A 19,448-nucleotide genomic window follows, 5' to 3' on the forward strand; every position below is an offset into this window, starting at 1 on the left:
TAAGGCTGATTACATACAAGTAGTTTTATTTTTTTGCGCTTGAATCACTGTGACAAATTAAACTATTTGAGCTTCTTGTTTTACTGCTCTAAACAGAGAATGTAGAAGCTAGTTGTCTATGAAGCTTGTCAAACAATTAAAAAATAAAATTTAGTTTATGCCTAAACATCCATGCCACTAGCCGCGCCATCCCGCCACGAAATCTACAAAATTTGCGAGGTGAAATAGTTCTAATTCATGGCTAATAGTGTTTTAAGCATCAAGTAAAACTATTTATCATTACCATTATTCGTAGACGGTGTAACAAGAATTAATATCTGCGGCTGAAACATGGCATCGAATGAAGGACAGACTGCCAAGTCAAACTTGCATCAGCAAGACTTAACCAAACTTGTAAGTAAAAAATAGATATAGAGCAACATTTTGCTTGAATCCAAGAGATTTCTGTATAAAATAAGCATAAAGCATGAATTCGCTATTAAATTACGATTTGACAGTAGATTTTTATGTTGAATTTCTAAAACACCACATGAAATTTCAGTACCTGAAATTCGTTAAAGTTATAGTCCTGATATAATAAGTCGTAAGTAGTTATAGTCCTTATAATTTTGGTACTACAATGCAATTTAGTGTTTCTACTTTGTTAATTACTTTATTTTAACCTAGTGCACTATATTCTGTTCTGCAAGTGTAACCAATTTCAATAAGGTTCTTAAGATAATAATAATCTAATGTTAATGTTATTGGTTTCATTAGTATCTAAAATAATAATTGTTATAATTTTAGGATATCACAAAATTGTCAGCTCTATCCCCTGAAGTGATCTCCAGGCAAGCAACAATCAACATCGGTACCATTGGTCATGTAGCTCACGGAAAATCAACAGTTGTGAAAGCAATCTCAGGAGTGCAGACTGTCAGATTCAAGAATGAACTGGAAAGAAATATTACCATCAAATTAGGTATGTATACATTTTTTTTAGTATGTGTTACTTTATTTCTTGTTAGAGTATAAGACCATTGAAATACCAAGTTTAATTGCTGCCTTTTTAAATCTTAACACATTCAGTGCCAGTATACACTACACAGTCAACATATAACATGCACATCTGTAACTACGAAGAGAGCCTGGTAGATTGCTGGCAGTGAAAGTGTTCATAAAATGTTGCATCTGCTATAAATGTTCCACTAAATACAACCACAGTAAATTATAAACAATTTCATAATCCATCATACCTTCATTAAGATATTGCATCATTAAGGGAATTAATAATCGTTAACAATTTTTTGCTATAACTATTTCTTTTTTTGCTGTCATCAATTATTTTTATTTTACCATAAATATATTAAATGTGTGGATTATTTGCCATTTTAGCTTCACATTTCATTTTAATTGAGTATAATTTTTTTAGATAGAAATCTACTCTCTGTCTAGTTCAGGAAAAACTGTCATTCATACTATTTTATGAACTCACACATACTATAAAAATCAGTACGAAAATGTCTTTTTGATGACTTGCTAATTTATGCATTAGGTAGTTGTACAATGTACCATGTGAATAGGTTTATGATCAAGGTAAATGTAAACATATTTACACTGTAAATTCTTACCTGAAGTTAATCTAGCATTTACTAAACTTATTCACATGGTATGTTGCAGAGCGCCTGTCGGACTCAGTGTTGAGGTTGTTTCGTGAAAGAGCTGATGAGAAAGATGTGAACGTGTTTGCGGAAAAGTTGAGAAAATCTAGAAAAAGAAACCATTCACTAGACCCCGGGGAAGAAGACCTGCCGGCTGCAAAGAAACAGAAGAGAGGCAAGGTGAAGCAGGAGGAAGACTACATCATAGAAAAAATCATTGATATCAAATTTGAAGATGGCAAAGAATATTTTTATATAAAATGGAAAGGTTATAATGATGATGATAACACATGGGAACCACTGGCACATCTTGACAACTGTCCAGAACTTTTGCGAGACTTTCTTACTGATAAAGAATTAACATACTGTGAAAGTATTGATAAACTAAAAGATGAAATTTCATTTGGAGATTTACTTGGTGAAGGTAACTTAGTAACTAGAATAGATGAAATAGATGAGACTGAAATTTGCAAACTAAAGGAAACATTAACAATGAAATTACTCTGCATGATAGTTTTACCTCCAGAAGAGGAACAATTTGCTACTGAACTTGTTCAAGATACTAGAAATATTTACCAACTCTATGTATTGTGCAGACAGAGATGCCGCCAGATGATATCCTTAAAACAATGGGAAGAACACATAAATCAAGTTGATAAATCTAAGAAACTTACAATAGAAAATGAGGTAGATTTAGCTGGTCCACCAGAAAATTTTACGTATATTAATCAGTCCATTCCTGGCACAGGTGTGACAATCCCAGATGATCCACCAATAGGGTGCGAGTGCACCGCCTGCAACTGCCGCTCCAAGTCCTGCTGTGGAATGCAGGCGGGCCTGTTTGCATACACTGTCAACAAGAGGTTACGTGTCGCATCTGGAACGCCAATTTACGAGTGCAACAAAGCCTGCAAATGTGCAGCAGATTGCAACAATAGAGTTGTCCAAGGTGGAAGAAATATCAAGTTATGTATTTACAGAACGGCTAATGGGTGTGGATGGGGTGTCAGAACAGAACAAAACATAAAACAAGGCCAATTTATCTGTCAATACGTAGGAGAAGTAATTACTTTTGAAGAGGCTGAGAAACGCGGGAGGGAATATGACGCTAATGGTTTGACATATCTGTTTGATCTGGATTTTAACTCTGTAGAAAATCCTTACGTAGTCGATGCAGCACATCTTGGGAATGTGTCACACTTTATTAATCACTCCTGTGACCCTAACGTGGGAGTGTGGGCAGTTTGGGCTGATTGTCTTGATCCTAATCTTCCAATGCTGGCATTGTTTGCGACACGGGATATTGATGCCGGAGAGGAAATTTGTTTTGATTATTTGCAGAAAGCAAATGATAATGATGAAGAACCTGGTAGCCACGCGCCTCGAAGACCTGTGCTGGAGGCAGACGACGCGAGTATTCCGAATGGTGACGAAGCAACCACTGCAGACTCCCCTGCCTCTCCTGCTAAGTCAAGATTTGAAATTCAACAGCAAAATATGAGCATGCTAAGAAACAGAACTGAATGCAAATGTGGGACCATGAAATGCAGAAAATACTTATTTTAATTGGGAAATGAAGTGGCTCAGTATAAATGGATATGACTCCCAAATGCTTATTTTACTTACAGTATCACAAGTGTATATACACTGAATCTCTTCAATCTCTTGGATTAAATTAGTGCCTTAATCTAAGCGCCTTTGATCTTTATGAAATAACAACCATTGTTATAATTATGTATATGCATATTTTTTGAAAAGTTACTGACATTTTTATAAAACTTTTGCTGATTGTTATGTTTACAATACTCTCATTGTATTTATGTTTAGGAATGAGAAGTTTACTGTGTAAGATAAAGTAGGTACAGTTCATTTTCACAATGAATAACTGAACAAATATATACATTTCAAATACTATAAGCATTTGTTAAAGTAGTGACATGAAAGATAGGTAGGGTACCTAGTAAGTAAAACAATTGGATGTGTAGAATTTCAGTAGCTGTATAGTGTTCTTCCCTAGAATGTTAAATTTTCGAAGTTTTTGACAAATATTAGGATGATCATGATTAACACTTTCGCTACCAAGAACCCGACTGTCGGGTACACCGTCAGCAGCCGATTACATGGGTTTCCCCGTATGTAGCGAAAATGTCTAAGTAGGTGTATTGTTAACATAAGTCAAAAGGATAAAAATATGTCTTTTTTTTTACTATGAAAACTTGTGTTGGACGCTTTAACTTCTTAGCAACTTCTGCTGTTGACTGTCTTTGTGGGTGCTTTATGGTATGCATATGAAACAACTTTTAATATTATGGATTCTTTATTAAGTATTATAGTAATAAATTTATTAATATTAATTATGGTTTTCATTTTTAACTCCCAACCAAAACCTTGCAATTTATTGTAACATTGCCTTTATATTAACAGTTATATTGGTTTTACCTTTTTACTATTATAGAAAAAAACTCAAATAAAAATCTAAATCTTTTTTTCTTGCGGCCCATGAGAGCCTGGGGTCCAAAACTAAGGATTTGTCAAAAAGATTCGTTATCCGAAAGCGACTGTCATCTAACCTAATAAGTCTTCTAGGTTGGACCAAAGAGCAATCTGTAATGATTATTCTAGAGCTTCCTCGCGATGTTTCTTCACCAAAAACCGGCCAAGAGCGTGTCGGGCCACGCTCAGTGTAGGGTTCCGTAGTTTTCCGTATTTTTCTCAAAAACTACTAAACCTATCAAGTTCAAAACAATTTTCCTAGAAAGTCTTTATAAAGTTCTACTTTTGTGATTTTTTTCATATTTTTTAAACATATGGTTCAAAAGTTAGAGGGGGGGGGACGCACTTTTTTCCTTTAGGAGCGATTATTTCCGAAAATATGAATATTATCAAAAAACGATCTTAGTAAACCCTTATTCATTTTTAAATACCTATCCAACAATATATCACACGTTGGGGTTGGAATGAAAAATATATCAGCCCCCACTTTACATGTAGGGGGGGGGGGTACCCTAATAAAACATTTCCATTTTTTATTTTTGCACTTTGTTGGCATGATTGATATACATATTGGTACCAAGTTTCAGCTTTCTAGTGCTAACGGTTACAGAGATTATCCGCGGACGGACGGACAGACAGACATGGCGACACTATAAGGGTTCCTAGTTGACTACGGAACCCTAAAAAACAAGTAACGAATATAGTACCTAAAAGCCGGGGTTTGACCCCACTATCTCCGGATTGAAAGTCGCACATTCTCACCACTAGGCCTCCTGCGCTTATCCAAATAAGTGTCTAACAGCAGAATAATACGTACCAAGTGATTTTATTGCTCTTGTAACTTTCTACAATATGAATTCAAAGAAAATAGTAACTACGTACATACAGTACCTATATAGTAATTTGACGTCGTAACTTTTCCAGCAATTCTGGTGCAGCATTGTAGCGTTAAAGGAATATATATCTCCGAAGCCAGCTGGAATAGTTTAGGATTAATAACATTAAAATAAGCCTTAATTGATCATCTACCTAAAAAAACACATGTATGTATTACTTAATTTCTATTACCGTGTTGCAGCGAAATTGCTGGAAAAGTTACGATGTCTGATAATAAAAATATGATCCACATTTTTTTTTTTTTCAAAATACTTGATTTACTACCCTTTAAGATACAAATCTTAAAAAGTACAGCTATAGGCCGATTACCGATACAGATTGACTGCATCCCACCAAGTTGCAGTTGGTCTTGTTACCAAGTCGCAGTTTTGTTGCAGTTAGTACAAATGGTCCTTTAATAATACTTAGACAATATAATAACGGCCCAAAAATTAACAACATTGCATTGTACCCCAGGTTACGCGAACGCGAAGATCTACAAATGCGACAACCCGAAGTGCCCGCGGCCGACGTCGTTCATCTCGGGCGGCTCGTCCAAGGACGACAACTTCCCCTGCCTGCGCGCCAACTGCTCCGGCCGCTTCCAGCTCGTCAGACACGTCAGCTTCGTGGACTGTCCTGGGCACGACATCCTCATGGCAACCATGCTTAACGGAGCCGCGGTCATGGACGCCGCGCTACTGCTCATTGCTGGTACGTCTCTCTCACTGCAGATGAGATAGAGCTTCCAGCTCATCAGACACGTCAGCTTCGTGGACTGTCCTGGGCACGACATCCTCATGGCAACCATGCTTAACGGAGCCGCGGTCATGGACGCCGCGCTACTGCTCATTGCTGGTACGTCTCTCTCACTGCAGATGAGATAGAGCTTCCAGCTCATCAGACACGTCAGCTTCGTGGACTGTCCTGGGCACGACATCCTCATGGCAACCATGCTTAACGGAGCCGCGGTCATGGACGCCGCGCTACTGCTCATTGCTGGTACGTCTCTCTCACTGCAGATGAGATAGAGCTTCCAGCTCATCAGACACGTCAGCTTCGTGGACTGTCCTGGGCACGACATCCTCATGGCAACCATGCTTAACGGAGCCGCGGTCATGGACGCCGCGCTTCTGCTCATTGCTGGTACGTCTCTCTCACTGCAGATGAGATAGAGCTTCCAGCTCATCAGACACGTCAGCTTCGCGGGCTGGCCTGGGCACGACATCCTCATGGCAACCATGCTTAACGGAGCCGCGGTCATGGACGCCGCGCTTCTGCTCATTGCTGGTACGTCTCTCTCACTGCAGATGAGATAGAGCTTCCAGCTCATCAGACACGTCAGCTTCGCGGGCTGGCCTGGGCACGACATCCTCATGGCAACCATGCTTAATGGAGCCGCGGTCATGGACGCCGCGCTACTGCTCATTGCTGGTACGTCTCCCTCACTGCAGATGAGATAGAGCTTCCAGCTCATCAGACACGTCAGCTTCGCGGACTGGCCTGGGCACGACATCCTCATGGCAAACATGCTTAACGGAGCCGCGGTCATGGACGCCGTGCTACTGCTCATTGCTGGAACGTACCTCTCACTAGATATTAAATAGATAGGGCATCCAACTTGTTAGATAAGACATGCTAACTTCAATGGCCCCGGGCACGAAATCCTCATGGCAACTGTTACTGCTGATCGCTTGTACGTAGATTGCATTTGTCACGTGAAAAAGTTTGTGCCGAAGTAAATATATCTATAAATTTTACAAGTTATTATATTATTCTTTCAATCAGATGCAAAGAAAAAACGCCAGCGTTGTGGTCCTTGCAATTCACATTGGAAGTTATTATAAAAGTAGCAAACGCGCTACGGTGCTTCTATTTCTGGCGTAGGCGCTCTTTGCAGTCTTTGCACCGTTTGTTAATTTTACACACTTTGCGCCCTTTGTTTTGCGTTTCGCGTCCGAAGATGAAAAAAGTTCCACAATTATAATGTAACCTTTATCGAACAGGCAATGAGTCATGCCCGCAGCCGCAGACCAGCGAGCACTTGGCCGCCATCGAGATCATGAAGCTGAAGCACATCCTGATCCTGCAGAACAAGATCGACCTGGTGAAGGAGGGGCAGGCCAAGGAGCAGCACGAGCAGATCGTCAAGTTCGTGCAGGGCACCGTGGCCGAGGGCGCCCCTATCATCCCCATCTCAGCTCAGCTCAAGTACAATATCGAGGTAATACTTTATCTACTGCAGTAACAAACATGTACAATTTTATTATCTTTCAAAGCGTGCCACAAAAGTCGCTCCACGTGTTTTATACTCGTACATACAGGTACGGCGGAGTGGCGGGGCGTCGATACAACTCGATTCCCTACGGGTTCCCTAAAATTCTCCAGTATCTGTAGAAGTTCATACTAAACAGATCCCGAAAACCCCTCCGGCTTCATCAACGAAAATTTTTACGCCACGCCACTCCTAGGTACTTCCCGGTACCTATAATGGTGTCTGTTGTCGGATGATATGAATTTTTCAAGCCATACTCAAACGTCCATGCGTCTTATGCATCCAGTTACTTAACAGTCTAGCTTGCCTTGTCTTGTCGCGCCTTTACCAGAAGCAGCTCCAGTACCTATATGATGAGTTAATGACACTCAGGTTTTGGAGTTCTTAGTTGTAATTTCGTGAATGTAGAATAAACGCAAGAACGGATTTTCCCACCCGGGTGGGCGTCCTTGCGTTCTCTAACACAGACTACTTAACCTCCTCAGTCTTCGTGTGCAATTTTTGTATAAATAAAAAAATAACATTTGAAACTTTTATTAAGTGAAAAAAATTTTGACAAAAACCCCCACCGCGACATAGTGGACCGATTTTCATGAAACATGGCTAAGAACACTCCCGACTAACTCAGCTTTCAAACAAAAAAACTAAATCGAAATCTTTTCATCCATTCAGAAGCTACGATGCCACAAAACAAAACAAATGCTTCCAGGACTTAAGAGGGTTAAGCTTGATTCTCTTCCATTCTTACCAATTGAACCATTGATGTAACATTTTTCGAGCGAAAAATAATTGAAAATTAAAATCGTTGTGGTCCACAGGTACTTTGCGAGTATGTCACAAAGAAGATCCCGGTGCCGCTCCGCGACTTCACGTCGCCGCCGCGCATGATCGTGATCCGCTCCTTCGACGTGAACAAGCCGGGCTGCGAGGTCGACGACCTCCGCGGCGGCGTCGCCGGCGGCTCCATCCTGCAGGGCGTGCTCACCGTCGGCATGGAGATCGAGGTACTGTCTCACTATACTGCCGTGTTACTGTTACACTAAGGTAGTACTCCCTCAACGTGACCAACAGGGCTGCGAGGTGACCTGCGCGGCGCCACACTCTACTGCCGTCTCATTTTTATAGCGTCGACTCCACACGTTTGGTGTTTGCCACAAACACCACCAACATTAATTAACGGTCATCCCTACGAACACAAACGTAGATACCGCTCGCCGCTGTCGCCTTGAAATTTAGACCAACGACATTAGTTCCTTAACTTATCGTAGTGCCAACTTTTTTGCAAAGATTATTTAGGGCCAATACAAACGGACAGCTGAACGTACTTATTGCAGTTGAGTTTTAGTCCATGTGTCGGCCTCTAATGACGAGTTTCTCTTGACATATTGGATGTACTATCTTATCTGTCATGATCTAAACTTTCTCTGTGTTTGCAGGTGCGACCGGGCCTGGTGTCGAAGGACGCCGACGGCAAGCTGACCTGCCGGCCCATATTCTCGCGCATCGTGTCGCTGTACACCGAGCAGAACGAGCTGCAGTACGCCGTGCCCGGCGGGCTCATCGGCGTCGGCACCAAGATCGAGCCCACCCTGTGCCGCGCCGACCGCCTCGTGGGACAGGTGACTTCACGTTTAGACAACGAGCTCATCCTCGCCCAAGGCATCAACATCAAAAACATAAACGCCGAATTTTGATTGTGGCCAATCCGTAAAAAAGAGTTAGACCAAGCAACAATAATATTTGCCTCAGCATTTAGACGACAGCCTCATAAACTAGTCAATAATCTATTGATTTAAACTAACACGATCTTCACTCATATTATTAAATTAAAACGGGACTTAATAATCGCGTAAAACATTTAACCCGATGTTTCGGACAAGACATTACGTCCGTGATCACGGGTAGACTGGCTGGGAGTTGTATCAACATTAGGGTTTCTGATTTCTCGACCTATTAGAAGTCTCTTGTTTCGAGAAATCTCGAGCCCAAAGTCGTCTCGAGTCTCGAGTCTTTTTTTATAAATGGTAAAATTTTGATAAAACAATAAACAACAATATGATTAGTAGTTTTTATTGCACCACACTATCATAAAAAATGCGTAAGAGCAATAAAAATCTTATTTGAAATAAACATAAATCAAATTTTTACAAGAAAACTACAATTATAGTCTTGAAAATGATACCTAATCCTTTAACTTCCCCGCCTGTACACGGGTTAAGTAAATTAAAATGTCATGTATTAAATCATAATGTCATTGAAATTAAACGTTTAAAATAACTTCTTCTTCTTCCTCGTTTCCTCATTGCCGAGGTTCGCGACCACAAGTAGCGTGTCTCCATTGAACGCGGTCATAAGCCATGTGGACTGCACAGTATACGCTGTCGCCACACGATTTCTTCACACAGTCAGACCATCTCTTACGGCTGCTTTCAAAAAAAACGTCAAAATAATGTAAAATTTATAGTTTTAGTCGGTGAAATACTACACATTCCGTTATCCAATAGATTCATTTAATTCAAGTTTCAGTTAGAGCATCTTATTATCTTGATTTTTATAAGACTGGATTTTTGAAAACTAACTCACTAAATTAATTATGATTTTTTCTCTAATGCACGTTTAGAAAAACTCATCTATAGAGCTGAATCAGTCGATCTTATTTATAAAATTTGGACAATTTTGAATACTAAAACAGGTAAATTTATAATTCGTATATCCTGTACTACAATCTTCTCAGACTAGATTCTTATTGTAAGGTTTTGAAAAAGAGTAAACGAGGCTAAGACGAATACAATTTTTTTCAGAAATTACGTAAAATTAAGTGATAATTTCTTTGAAAATCTATATCATATCGAAGTAAATTTTGTACTAAATTTATCTGCAGCGTTTACTTAAATTGCTATTATGCCCTAGTGATTATAAATTGCTATTATTTATTTTTGGCAATTTTTTGAAAACGAGCCTTCACCGGTACAATTATTACCACTTTTGGACATATTCTCATATTTTGTTAGACCAAGTAGAAAAAGTCCTATAATGTGATATATATTTGTAAACTATTCGCAAAGCCCTTTAATTTGATACCGCACACGGTATGATCAAGCGCTCGGTTGCGATTTCACTATTTTTTGCACGAAAGCCCTCTTACGAGCCCCACCCCAAGAATGTTTACCATTATTCGCCATATTATGCATTGGTGCTCTCATAATGTGTCCGAAAAATCTGAGGGTCGCTCTTGGCATATTTTGGTGTGTGGTGATATTCAGTTCTTGCAAAATAGAGATGTTTGTTAGTTCTTCTAGCTTTTCAAGTTATACTCGTAGCAGTCTTCGCCAGCACCACATCTCAATAGCGTCAATCTTAGCCACATCAAAACTTTTTGGGGTCCAAGTCCATAAGTACAGTATAAATATCGAGATTATTGAAATAATCGCACTTTATTTTGACGTCGGATTCCTCTGTTCTTCCAAATCTTGTCGAAGTTAGCCATAGCACTCTTCGCAGGTTATCAATGACCCAAGATACATAAACGCGCTGACTTTTTTGTAATGACGAATTGCTTTTAAATAACATGAGGCTGTCAAAACTAGCCAAAGTCGCTGCCAGCTTACGTTGGAATGAGAGGTTAGATCGCTTTATCTCGTTATAATTTATGACCGCCGTTCGACACCGTCCCCACCGCCTCGCGATGAGACCGGGCAGAAGGTAAAAAGTTGCATTTCACTTCAGGTCGTACTTTACATTCGGGCCTCGAGACGTCTCGAGTACCTGTCATTTTTTTCTCGTCTCGAATGAAGCCGAAAGTCTCGAGAAGTCTCGAGTTCGAGACTCTCGAGCAGAAACCCTAATCAACATCTTACTTCTTACGCCGTAAAAGTGACTAATGACAATCAAGTGCGGGTAGTTCGAAAACTCGTACAGCTAGAAGATGTTGATACAACTCCCAGCGTAATTTCATATGTCCGAAACGTCGGTTTAAATATAAACGTAAGTTTTACGCGATTAAGTCTCGTTTTAATTTAATAATACTTAGTCAATAATCGCTGGCAACTTACCTTGATATAATTCTAGAAAACTTTAATTGGTGACCCGACACGGTAATTGTTACTGCATCAATCAATACCGCATAAAATAATAATGTAATGATTGTCCATGTCAGTTGTATGATGGAAAGTGTATTTATTTAACTTAGGTGCTGGGAGCCGTGGGCGCGCTGCCGGGCATCTTCGTGAAGCTGGAGGTGTCGTACTACCTGCTGAAGCGGCTGCTCGGCGTGCGCACCGAGGGCGACAAGAAGGCCGCCAAGGTGCAGAAGCTCACCAGGAACGAGGTAAGGGTGGACCGATAACATACTCCTCTTCTTTAACTAACATACTGAAACTCGATGCCGCAGCTGCTTTGCGAGGGTGGAGAGTGCACATTACTACTCCATTACTATTCTATGACAGTGTAAAATTGTTTATTATCTGTGTGCTTTCGAATAGAATATTTTTTATAATATTAATTTTAATATTCTACATGTATTAATATTGTATTGTGTATGTATAATATTCTATTTTAATATTAATATTCTACATGTAAGTTAAAAAAGTATAAGTCATGCTGAATGCAAGGCAATTTTTATCTACACTATGAGTTAGTAGTCCTCAGATTTAGGGTCCTAGTGGACCCTTGGCACAAGAATTTGGGGTAATTTTCTCCTAAGTAGCTGGGTCCACACTGGCCGCACGCCTCGCGAGGCAGTGCCTCTCGGGGAAGACGTGCGTGCCACAGTATAAGGACGACTCACTAGTTAATCTCCCGCGATCGATATTTGGCTCTCTCGCACGCGGCCTTGGCAGCGCGGCGCGTACTGACGCTACCGGCATCATCCGGTTCCGCATGTACTCTCTGCACCTCGCTCGCGCTGAGCGCTACTCAAGGAAACCGCGCGGAGCAAAATTTGTTAGAAGAATTATTACTGAGTCGGCCTTATACTGTGTCCGTGCTCATGCACGCACGATTGCCTCGCCCGAGCTAATTTGTACGGCAAGATGGCGGCCCTCGGTCAACTGTTCAAAATAGGCCTCACGACTTCACGAGGCGGCCAGTGTGAACCCGGCTATTGACGAGGATGACACAAGAATTTGGGGTAATTTTCCCCCGAGTCAAGTAAAAAAAAAAAAACTAACATTTTTCTACTATTATACATAATTATAATGTTGTCACTTTAAACTTGAGCAAAGTGAGAGCTTATTTTTTGGGAAATCTTGTAGATTAAACAAGTATTTCGTTACTGGAATGGAACCTGTTTGCGTTTGTTACATTTAGATTGCTTTCAGGTGTTGCTAGTGAACATCGGGTCGCTGAGTACCGGCGGGCGCGTGATCGCCACCAAGGCCGATTTGGCCAAGATCACGCTCACCAACCCCGTGTGCACCGAGATCGGCGAGAAGGTCGCGCTCAGCAGGAGAGTCGAGAACCACTGGAGGCAAGTCTACGCTAACCTGTATTCTCGACTAGCTCACTGTGTACCGTCGAACTAACCATCGGCGGTCAGGTGATCACTACCAAGCTCCCTAACGTTAACGGTTTGATCATCAATCATATTAGACAAGTCATACAGCCTGGTAAAACAAGTATAGGAAATAAATGCGGCGCTACCGTGCACTGTCTATGTAAACCGTTTTGCATGTGGCGACTATTGATTCACTTTTGTATGAGGAAAGTAAGTGTTGCTACAATGATAAAAAAAATTGTTCCATTTCTACTCTTTTTTGCCAAGCCGTAACAGTTTTAATAATCAAAGGAGGTTTATGCCTTATTTATTGTACTAGCATTCTTTCTCAAAGTCGATCACTATGCGGAAATAATTCAATGTTTCCTGTAAAATTCATAATCCTACGGACTAAATTGACAAATGACTGACAGGTAAAATGATACCAGGAACAGCAAAATTAAAATAGGGAAGGGTATATGTCGATAACAATATATCGACAAGTTATAAAGTACATACAACAGACAAGTTTAAATCAAGAATAAGTATATGAGTTTCAAATAAGAGGTACACATTTTGGTTTGTTCTATGTATCTTCGAGGTAGTGGATGGATACCATGCATTTTTACCCACTAGTTTTAAAACATAAAAAGGTTTCCGAGCCTGTAGGTAAAAAATAAAATACCATGTCCGACGATAATAAATTATCTGTCACGCTATGGCAAGTATATCATAAATATCTATATAATTTTCGAATAATATTATTGCTGCTTCGAAATAAAAAAAATATTTCTAATTAGCGGTCTACAGACCTTTTGATCTGTCGAAATCACAGAAAAAGTTGGTATATTGATTAGCCGATCAAATTGCGAATTTCATTGTCCCGTCTGGGTGCACCTTAAATCTACGATGTAATAATAATTTTAATATCGATAAGAACGACACTGGCCAAACTGTGGCAACATTCGTTCACAATTACTTGTCAATTTGGTCCGTAGGATTATGGATTTTACTTTACTTCTTGCGCATTTTCCTATCAATTTGCTTAGAAATGTGTTATGATAAAATATTTGTTTCTTTTACAGGTTAATCGGATGGGGACAAATTCAGGGAGGAGAAACGATCGAACCAGCAAAGAATTAACTGTGTTGTCAAGTTAAACTTTTATATTATGCTATCATTATATTTAATAAAAAAATATATGACAAACCACTATTATTATTCAAGCAACTTTACAAATAAAAAGTAGATATTGTACATTTCATTAAGATTTTATTTCATTTAGTGTTGTAAACATGAAGGTGATTTAGTTCAGGCCATGTATATGAAGGTGTTGATGTCGTCGTCGTCCCGCCGCATGTACTTGTGTTCGATCAGCCACTCCAACTGCTCTTTTATCATCTTTTTCGACGGCAGGAACATATTTTTCAATATTTCGACAAGCTCACTCTGTAACAAAAATTATCCATACCTTAAAACCGGAATCGGAGCGAAGCTGCGGGCAAAAGCTAGTCTTAAATACTTCCCCCCTTATTCATAAACGTTCACTAAAGTTATCAAGCCGATAAAGTTCGTTTGTCTGGCCTGGTAACTTTAGTGAACGTTTATGAATAAGTTAAGGGGGTCCATGTGTAAAACAGAAAATACTTAAAAAGTTTTTAATACCTTTATAACGCTTTTACGGTATTACTTTTCAAAGAAAGAAAAGATTGCAAGAAAGTTTTTTGGATTCGTGATTCAAAGAAATCTTACCTGGAGAGCAGTGTTAGTGATGCGTTTCCTCATCTTCAAGATTTTTATGATGGCTTCTTGCGTCCGCAAGATCCGTAGCTGCACGATCGAGTGATTGTCTTCCATCTGCGAGCGCTCGGTACTTAGCTGCAATCTACCGATCAAGTTTATTTTACCGCGTCTCTGGGGTTTCCCGTTCTTGATCAGAGCAAACTCTTGATTGACCCAAAACGTCGTGTTCTCAGCAAAGTCTTTAGGGTTCTGAACTGCAGGGGCATAACACAGCAGCTGTCGCTTTAGTTTCGGGAAAGCAACTAACGACCACAGGGTTCTTCTCAACTCTGGGTCGGGAAGTTCGGTAGCCAGGCGTAAATTTTCATAGCTTATTTTTTCCATCGGCCTTTGATTCCACGCGAACAAAACTGCCATTTGGAACGTTGTGACGTCGAGATCGAATCTTCCCACGGCATTCGCAAAGGTTATCGTACCGTTGCTCATGTGGTGGTACCATTGTAGTTTTCTGCCAGAATGTTTTTTCTTGTAGAAGTCTTCAACTTCCGGTATGTAATCTTCCAACTCTAAAGGAAGACTGACTGTAACCCTTTCCGAGCCGCGAGCCCAAGCCCCTGCGTTAAGTATTTTAATGTTAATGGCGTCGTGGCGCGTCGTGTCCGCTCGGAACTGCGTATTGAGATCTTCACTAACCTTGATGTCCTGGAACATTCGTGCCAGTTTGTTCACATAGTCAGCCGGCATACCAACTTCTCTTAGCCATTCTACCATGTCTTCTTCTCTCTCTGAATCAGCACTAGAATCTAATATTAATCTTCTAGTTAAATGTGCCTTATGGTACCTCATAAACACATCTTTGTTTTCAATATATTTCAAAACTAACAGCACATCCTTTAGTCTTGACTCTATTTGCTCTGTAGTTAACCGTTTACTTAATGGCGTTTTCCGTAATAGCATATCACAATAATTAGCCAATAGTTCCGGACACTTGCTCTCTGGAGCAGTGCCTTTTGTCCCACGGAGTAGAGCAGATGATGGAAGTTCCAGTTTGAAGACCGTAGTGTCATTCACAACACACTTGTATGCCTTATCCCTGGCAGTTAAAAATCTAGGGTCATCCATAAAAGCATCTTTAGCTAAGGTACTGAACTTCTTAAATAAGTCTAATAACCTCTCTACATACTTTTCTGAATCTGTTGTTATAATATCAGCAGATGCAACCATGTCGGCTAAACCAGCTGAAACAATATGGGCTTCTAGATCCCTTAATATAGGTGTTACACCATCTGGCACTCTGTCCAAGAGGCGGAACATCAGCTGAAGCTTGTCCATCTCGCCAGCTTTGATGAGAGGGGCACTCTCTGCCAGTAAGGTGGGGAGATGTTCCCCAATCAACACTCTCTCACAGCATTGGGTAAGTGCGGCCACACTGCCACTACCTGGCTCCAGGTATCTGTGGGCCCGAGATTCTTCCTCCTTAAGTCTCTGGTCTGCATATCTCATGTAAGATTGCACACCATTTGCTGATAAATGCTCACTAGCTTTAAGTTTATAAAACTCTTCTGTTGCTTGCATGTAAGCTGCTTCAAAATTGTCTCTGTATATTTGTAATTTATCAACAGAGTTGGAACACAAATTAACTACAAAAAAAAAATTACATAATTAGTGAAAAATGTTACAATAAGTTTGAATGCTATTTGACATTTGTAGTTGTTTTTGGAGGTCTAAAAATGTATATCATGACATGAACAAGAGATTTCCTTTGGCAGGTTTGTTTTACAATTACTAATTAGGACCCAAGGAAGGAGAGGGGAGCCACCCATATTTTTGATGCAGGTGGGGGGAGGGGGGATTTTTATGATCAACAATGTTTAAGGATCATAACTGTAGTTATGATCCTTAAGTTTAGTTTCTAAGTCAGTTTTAATTAAGAACATCCATACTAATATTATAAATGGGAAAGTGTGTGTGTGTGTCTGTTTGTTTGTCTGTCTTTCACCGCAAAACGGAGTGATGAATTGAGATGATTTTTTAAGTGGAGATAATTGAAGGGATGGAGAGTGACATAGGCTGCTTTTTGTCTCTTTCTACTTTCTAGGAGATTCACTTACCATAAGATTCTCTTACTCCTATTACTAGCTGAGAGTCAAATGACTCTCCATTGCGTTCTGCCTGCACAAGTTTCATAGCAGAGTCCTGCAATCGCTGCTTAATGTCCATAAAGATACTCTGGTTCCATGAGTCAAGCATCAGCTTCCGCACGAGACTATCTTCGTTGTTGTTATTGTTGTTTTTCTTCTGTTGATTGGATGTATTAGAAGTAGACATTTTACTCATATTATTGATTGTATTTTCCAACTGCCTAAATGGTGTGGGTAGATAATTACACTGTGTGAAAAACTTGCCCCATTCAGCTATATAAGCTTTCAACAGCGCTTGGTCTTCCCTTTGTGCTAGGACCCTTGCCTGAGCTTGCTTTATGTACATCATTATATCTTGCTGCAATGCATCTCTCAGCTTGTAAGGCCCTCGATCGTCCCACAAGCAAACGGAATGAACAGCTCCAAAAAGGTCTTGCCATTCCGGCTGGGTCACAGTCTCCTGCTTCAATAACTTCAGGACTATAGGACGCATCGAAACCCATTTATCCTCAAAGGTGACTTGTCCTTTTTCCTACGGGAAGAGTAGAACAATATTACACTTACATTAAATCTTGATAACGACTCAAACATACAATAAAGCACAACTTACCTTTAACATGATTATTTATTTTAAAGAAATGGTCTTTATTTTCCATACGAAAGTTCACTAATCGTCATTAATCAAATCAGTTTTTTTTTATCGAATGACCTTAAATTTTTTGGAGGCAGCAGGCATAGATCGTTTAACTATACAGCCATACAAGGGCTCTACTTACCTTCCAACTGAGGCCTTGCGATTTGTAGAGCCTTAAAGGTATGTACATATAGCCACCTATCTTCAACTGCATAGACAATCAGAGAGTGTAAAAATCGTTTAATTAAAAAAAAACACAAATGTCAAATAAAATTAAAAAAACAAATCAAAACTAGATTTTTGGCGACTCATTTCACATGGTTTATTTAAATTCATAATTATCAATCGACGCAAATATGACCACTTTTGGAGAAATAGCTGAGCCAGGTAGCCGTAACCTTTGGGAAGACTGGGATGATTCCAGTCAAGATCTCGTCCAGTGAGTTTTCTGAACTTAGATTTTGTTTTTAGGTACTATTTTGTTATTTATAGTATAATAATTTTGATTCTTGTTTCTTTCAGATTACAATGGCACAATCCTTTAGGAGCACCGAAGGAAATTGATGAATTTATAATTTTTGAAGGACGTTATTTATCCGACTACATAAAACATCAAAGCCAATGCTCTTTAGTAAACACGGTCTCTGGAGCTAACGTTAATTTGTATAAACTGAATAGTTGTAATGGATACATTTGTACAGTAAGAGACTACAGTATAGTTCAAAGTACCAAGATAATAGAATTGCTGAAAGATTATTTGTTGCACAGTCAAGAAGTGATTGCTGTTCAAACTAAACCACTGTCTGACTACAACACTACCGAATCCGTACTGGATTGCGTCGTCAGAAGCGTATTCACATCTAAGCTTCCTAACAATTCGAGATTTACATATCTTAAACTGGAACAACCAAATATTATTTCTGGAGTAGCAGCAGGAGGTGTGCTTTTACTTTATTTTTACACCTTTACTTAGAGGGCTAGACCAATTTTTTTAATTGCATGCGAGTATACGGCCCATCTGATAGTAAGCAGTTACTGTACTGATACCTGAAATGACCTGGAAGTGAATAAGCAGACTAACCGTTCCTTTGTAAAATTGTGTCCTAAAGCTAGATAGTATAATGCAAGACAGAGTGGCCCATGAAGTTAAGATGTGGGTGATTTCAGAAGAATTGAACTTCCTTGCTAGTTGCTAATTAGTTCAGCCCATTGTGGCAGAGATTAATATATATTAAAAGTACCTCCCTTCTCTGTTTTAAGAAGTATTTATAGTTGTATGTTTCTTTTCCAGCTATTTCATTAAGAGAGCACCTGGACATGACTGGAGTAGCAATAGTATGCTACATTGAGCACCCAGAAGACTATCAAATAGAGAAAGTTCAAAAACTTTTGGAGAAATTCAACTTCTATCAAAATGATAAAGCAACGCCAGGCACACTTTTAAATTCAAATTTGTATATTTGATTTACCAATTAAAAAGAAAATCCATTTTTATGTGTATCATTATCAACCTTTGAAATACAACATAACACATAATTATTGGCCAGTATTTTAATATTTTTACTTTATTTTGTCTTATTTAACAAATTCAGCACCAGCACGTACTTCGCCTTACGAACATAACATGGAAAATCCCATATATGTGTTAAAAAAACTGGCCAAGAGCGTGTCGAGTCACGCTCAGTGTAGGGTTCCGTAGTTTCCCGATTTTTTTTCAAAAACTGTTCAACTGTTCAAAAATTTTTCCTAGAAAGTCTTGGACTGAACTGTGACTATGAACAGACTATCAAGTCACTGGCACTGAATGTGTTATAAGAAAATCTATTCATTTTAACATTTATAATAAAACCATTTAATTTGACCTTAAATCGGTTTATTAGACATCAATTATACAACACAATAATATTACAATGATATAAAATACAATTCATAAAGAAAATAAAACAACAGAATCCTAAAAGTATAAGTAAGCACAGCCTATTGAATCGCAGACCAGTTTTGAGTTTGGTTTTTAAAAAGCAAACATGAAATACGCTAAAAATCAGATTTTGTCTAAAATTCTTGTGAAGCCATGATGATAACAGTAGCGTTCTAGGCGTTATGCTACATTGCAATAAGGTCTTTAGGATTTCAAATCAAAACATCCTTATTGCCCTTGAAGCAAACATGGTCC

The 19,448-nt window shown here is 39.3% G+C and overlaps 3 protein-coding genes across 4 annotated transcripts; 2 read left to right on the forward strand and 1 right to left on the reverse strand.

Moving 5' to 3' along the window:
* Window positions 1-123: 123 nt before the first annotated feature.
* On the forward strand, window positions 124-13,966 carry LOC125229425 (eukaryotic translation initiation factor 2 subunit 3-like). Of its 2 annotated transcripts, XM_048134254.1 has the most exons (10): window positions 124-219; window positions 296-393; window positions 787-961; window positions 5,487-5,723; window positions 7,016-7,233; window positions 8,103-8,288; window positions 8,721-8,903; window positions 11,474-11,611; window positions 12,603-12,751; window positions 13,843-13,966. In XM_048134254.1, the coding sequence occupies exons 2-10, from the start codon at window positions 331-333 to the stop codon at window positions 13,898-13,900; spliced, it is 1,407 nt and encodes a 468-aa protein (XP_047990211.1). In that variant the 5' UTR covers window positions 124-219; window positions 296-330; the 3' UTR covers window positions 13,901-13,966. The 2 variants fall into 2 exon arrangements, with proteins under 2 accessions (XP_047990211.1, XP_047990210.1); XM_048134253.1 differs by lacking the exons at window positions 5,487-5,723; window positions 7,016-7,233; window positions 8,103-8,288; ... (2 more) ...; window positions 12,603-12,751; window positions 13,843-13,966 and adding an exon at window positions 1,660-3,713.
* Window positions 13,960-17,392, reverse strand: LOC125229424 (cullin-5). The gene is made up of 4 exons (XM_048134252.1): window positions 17,252-17,392; window positions 16,612-17,173; window positions 14,510-16,140; window positions 13,960-14,206 (listed from the first exon to the last, which is right to left on the reverse strand). Exons 1-4 carry the CDS (start codon window positions 17,258-17,260, stop codon window positions 14,069-14,071), a joined length of 2,340 nt encoding a protein of 779 aa, XP_047990209.1. The 5' UTR covers window positions 17,261-17,392; the 3' UTR covers window positions 13,960-14,068.
* Window positions 17,393-17,552: 160 nt separating this feature from the next.
* LOC125229447 lies at window positions 17,553-18,765 on the forward strand. Its single transcript, XM_048134285.1, has 3 exons — window positions 17,553-17,714; window positions 17,798-18,213; window positions 18,567-18,765. The coding sequence occupies exons 1-3, from the start codon at window positions 17,632-17,634 to the stop codon at window positions 18,737-18,739; spliced, it is 672 nt and encodes a 223-aa protein (XP_047990242.1). The 5' UTR covers window positions 17,553-17,631; the 3' UTR covers window positions 18,740-18,765.
* Window positions 18,766-19,448: the final 683 nt, after the last annotated feature.

Source organism: Leguminivora glycinivorella, chromosome 9, assembly GCF_023078275.1.
Source record: "Leguminivora glycinivorella isolate SPB_JAAS2020 chromosome 9, LegGlyc_1.1, whole genome shotgun sequence".
NCBI lineage: Eukaryota > Metazoa > Arthropoda > Insecta > Lepidoptera > Tortricidae > Leguminivora > Leguminivora glycinivorella.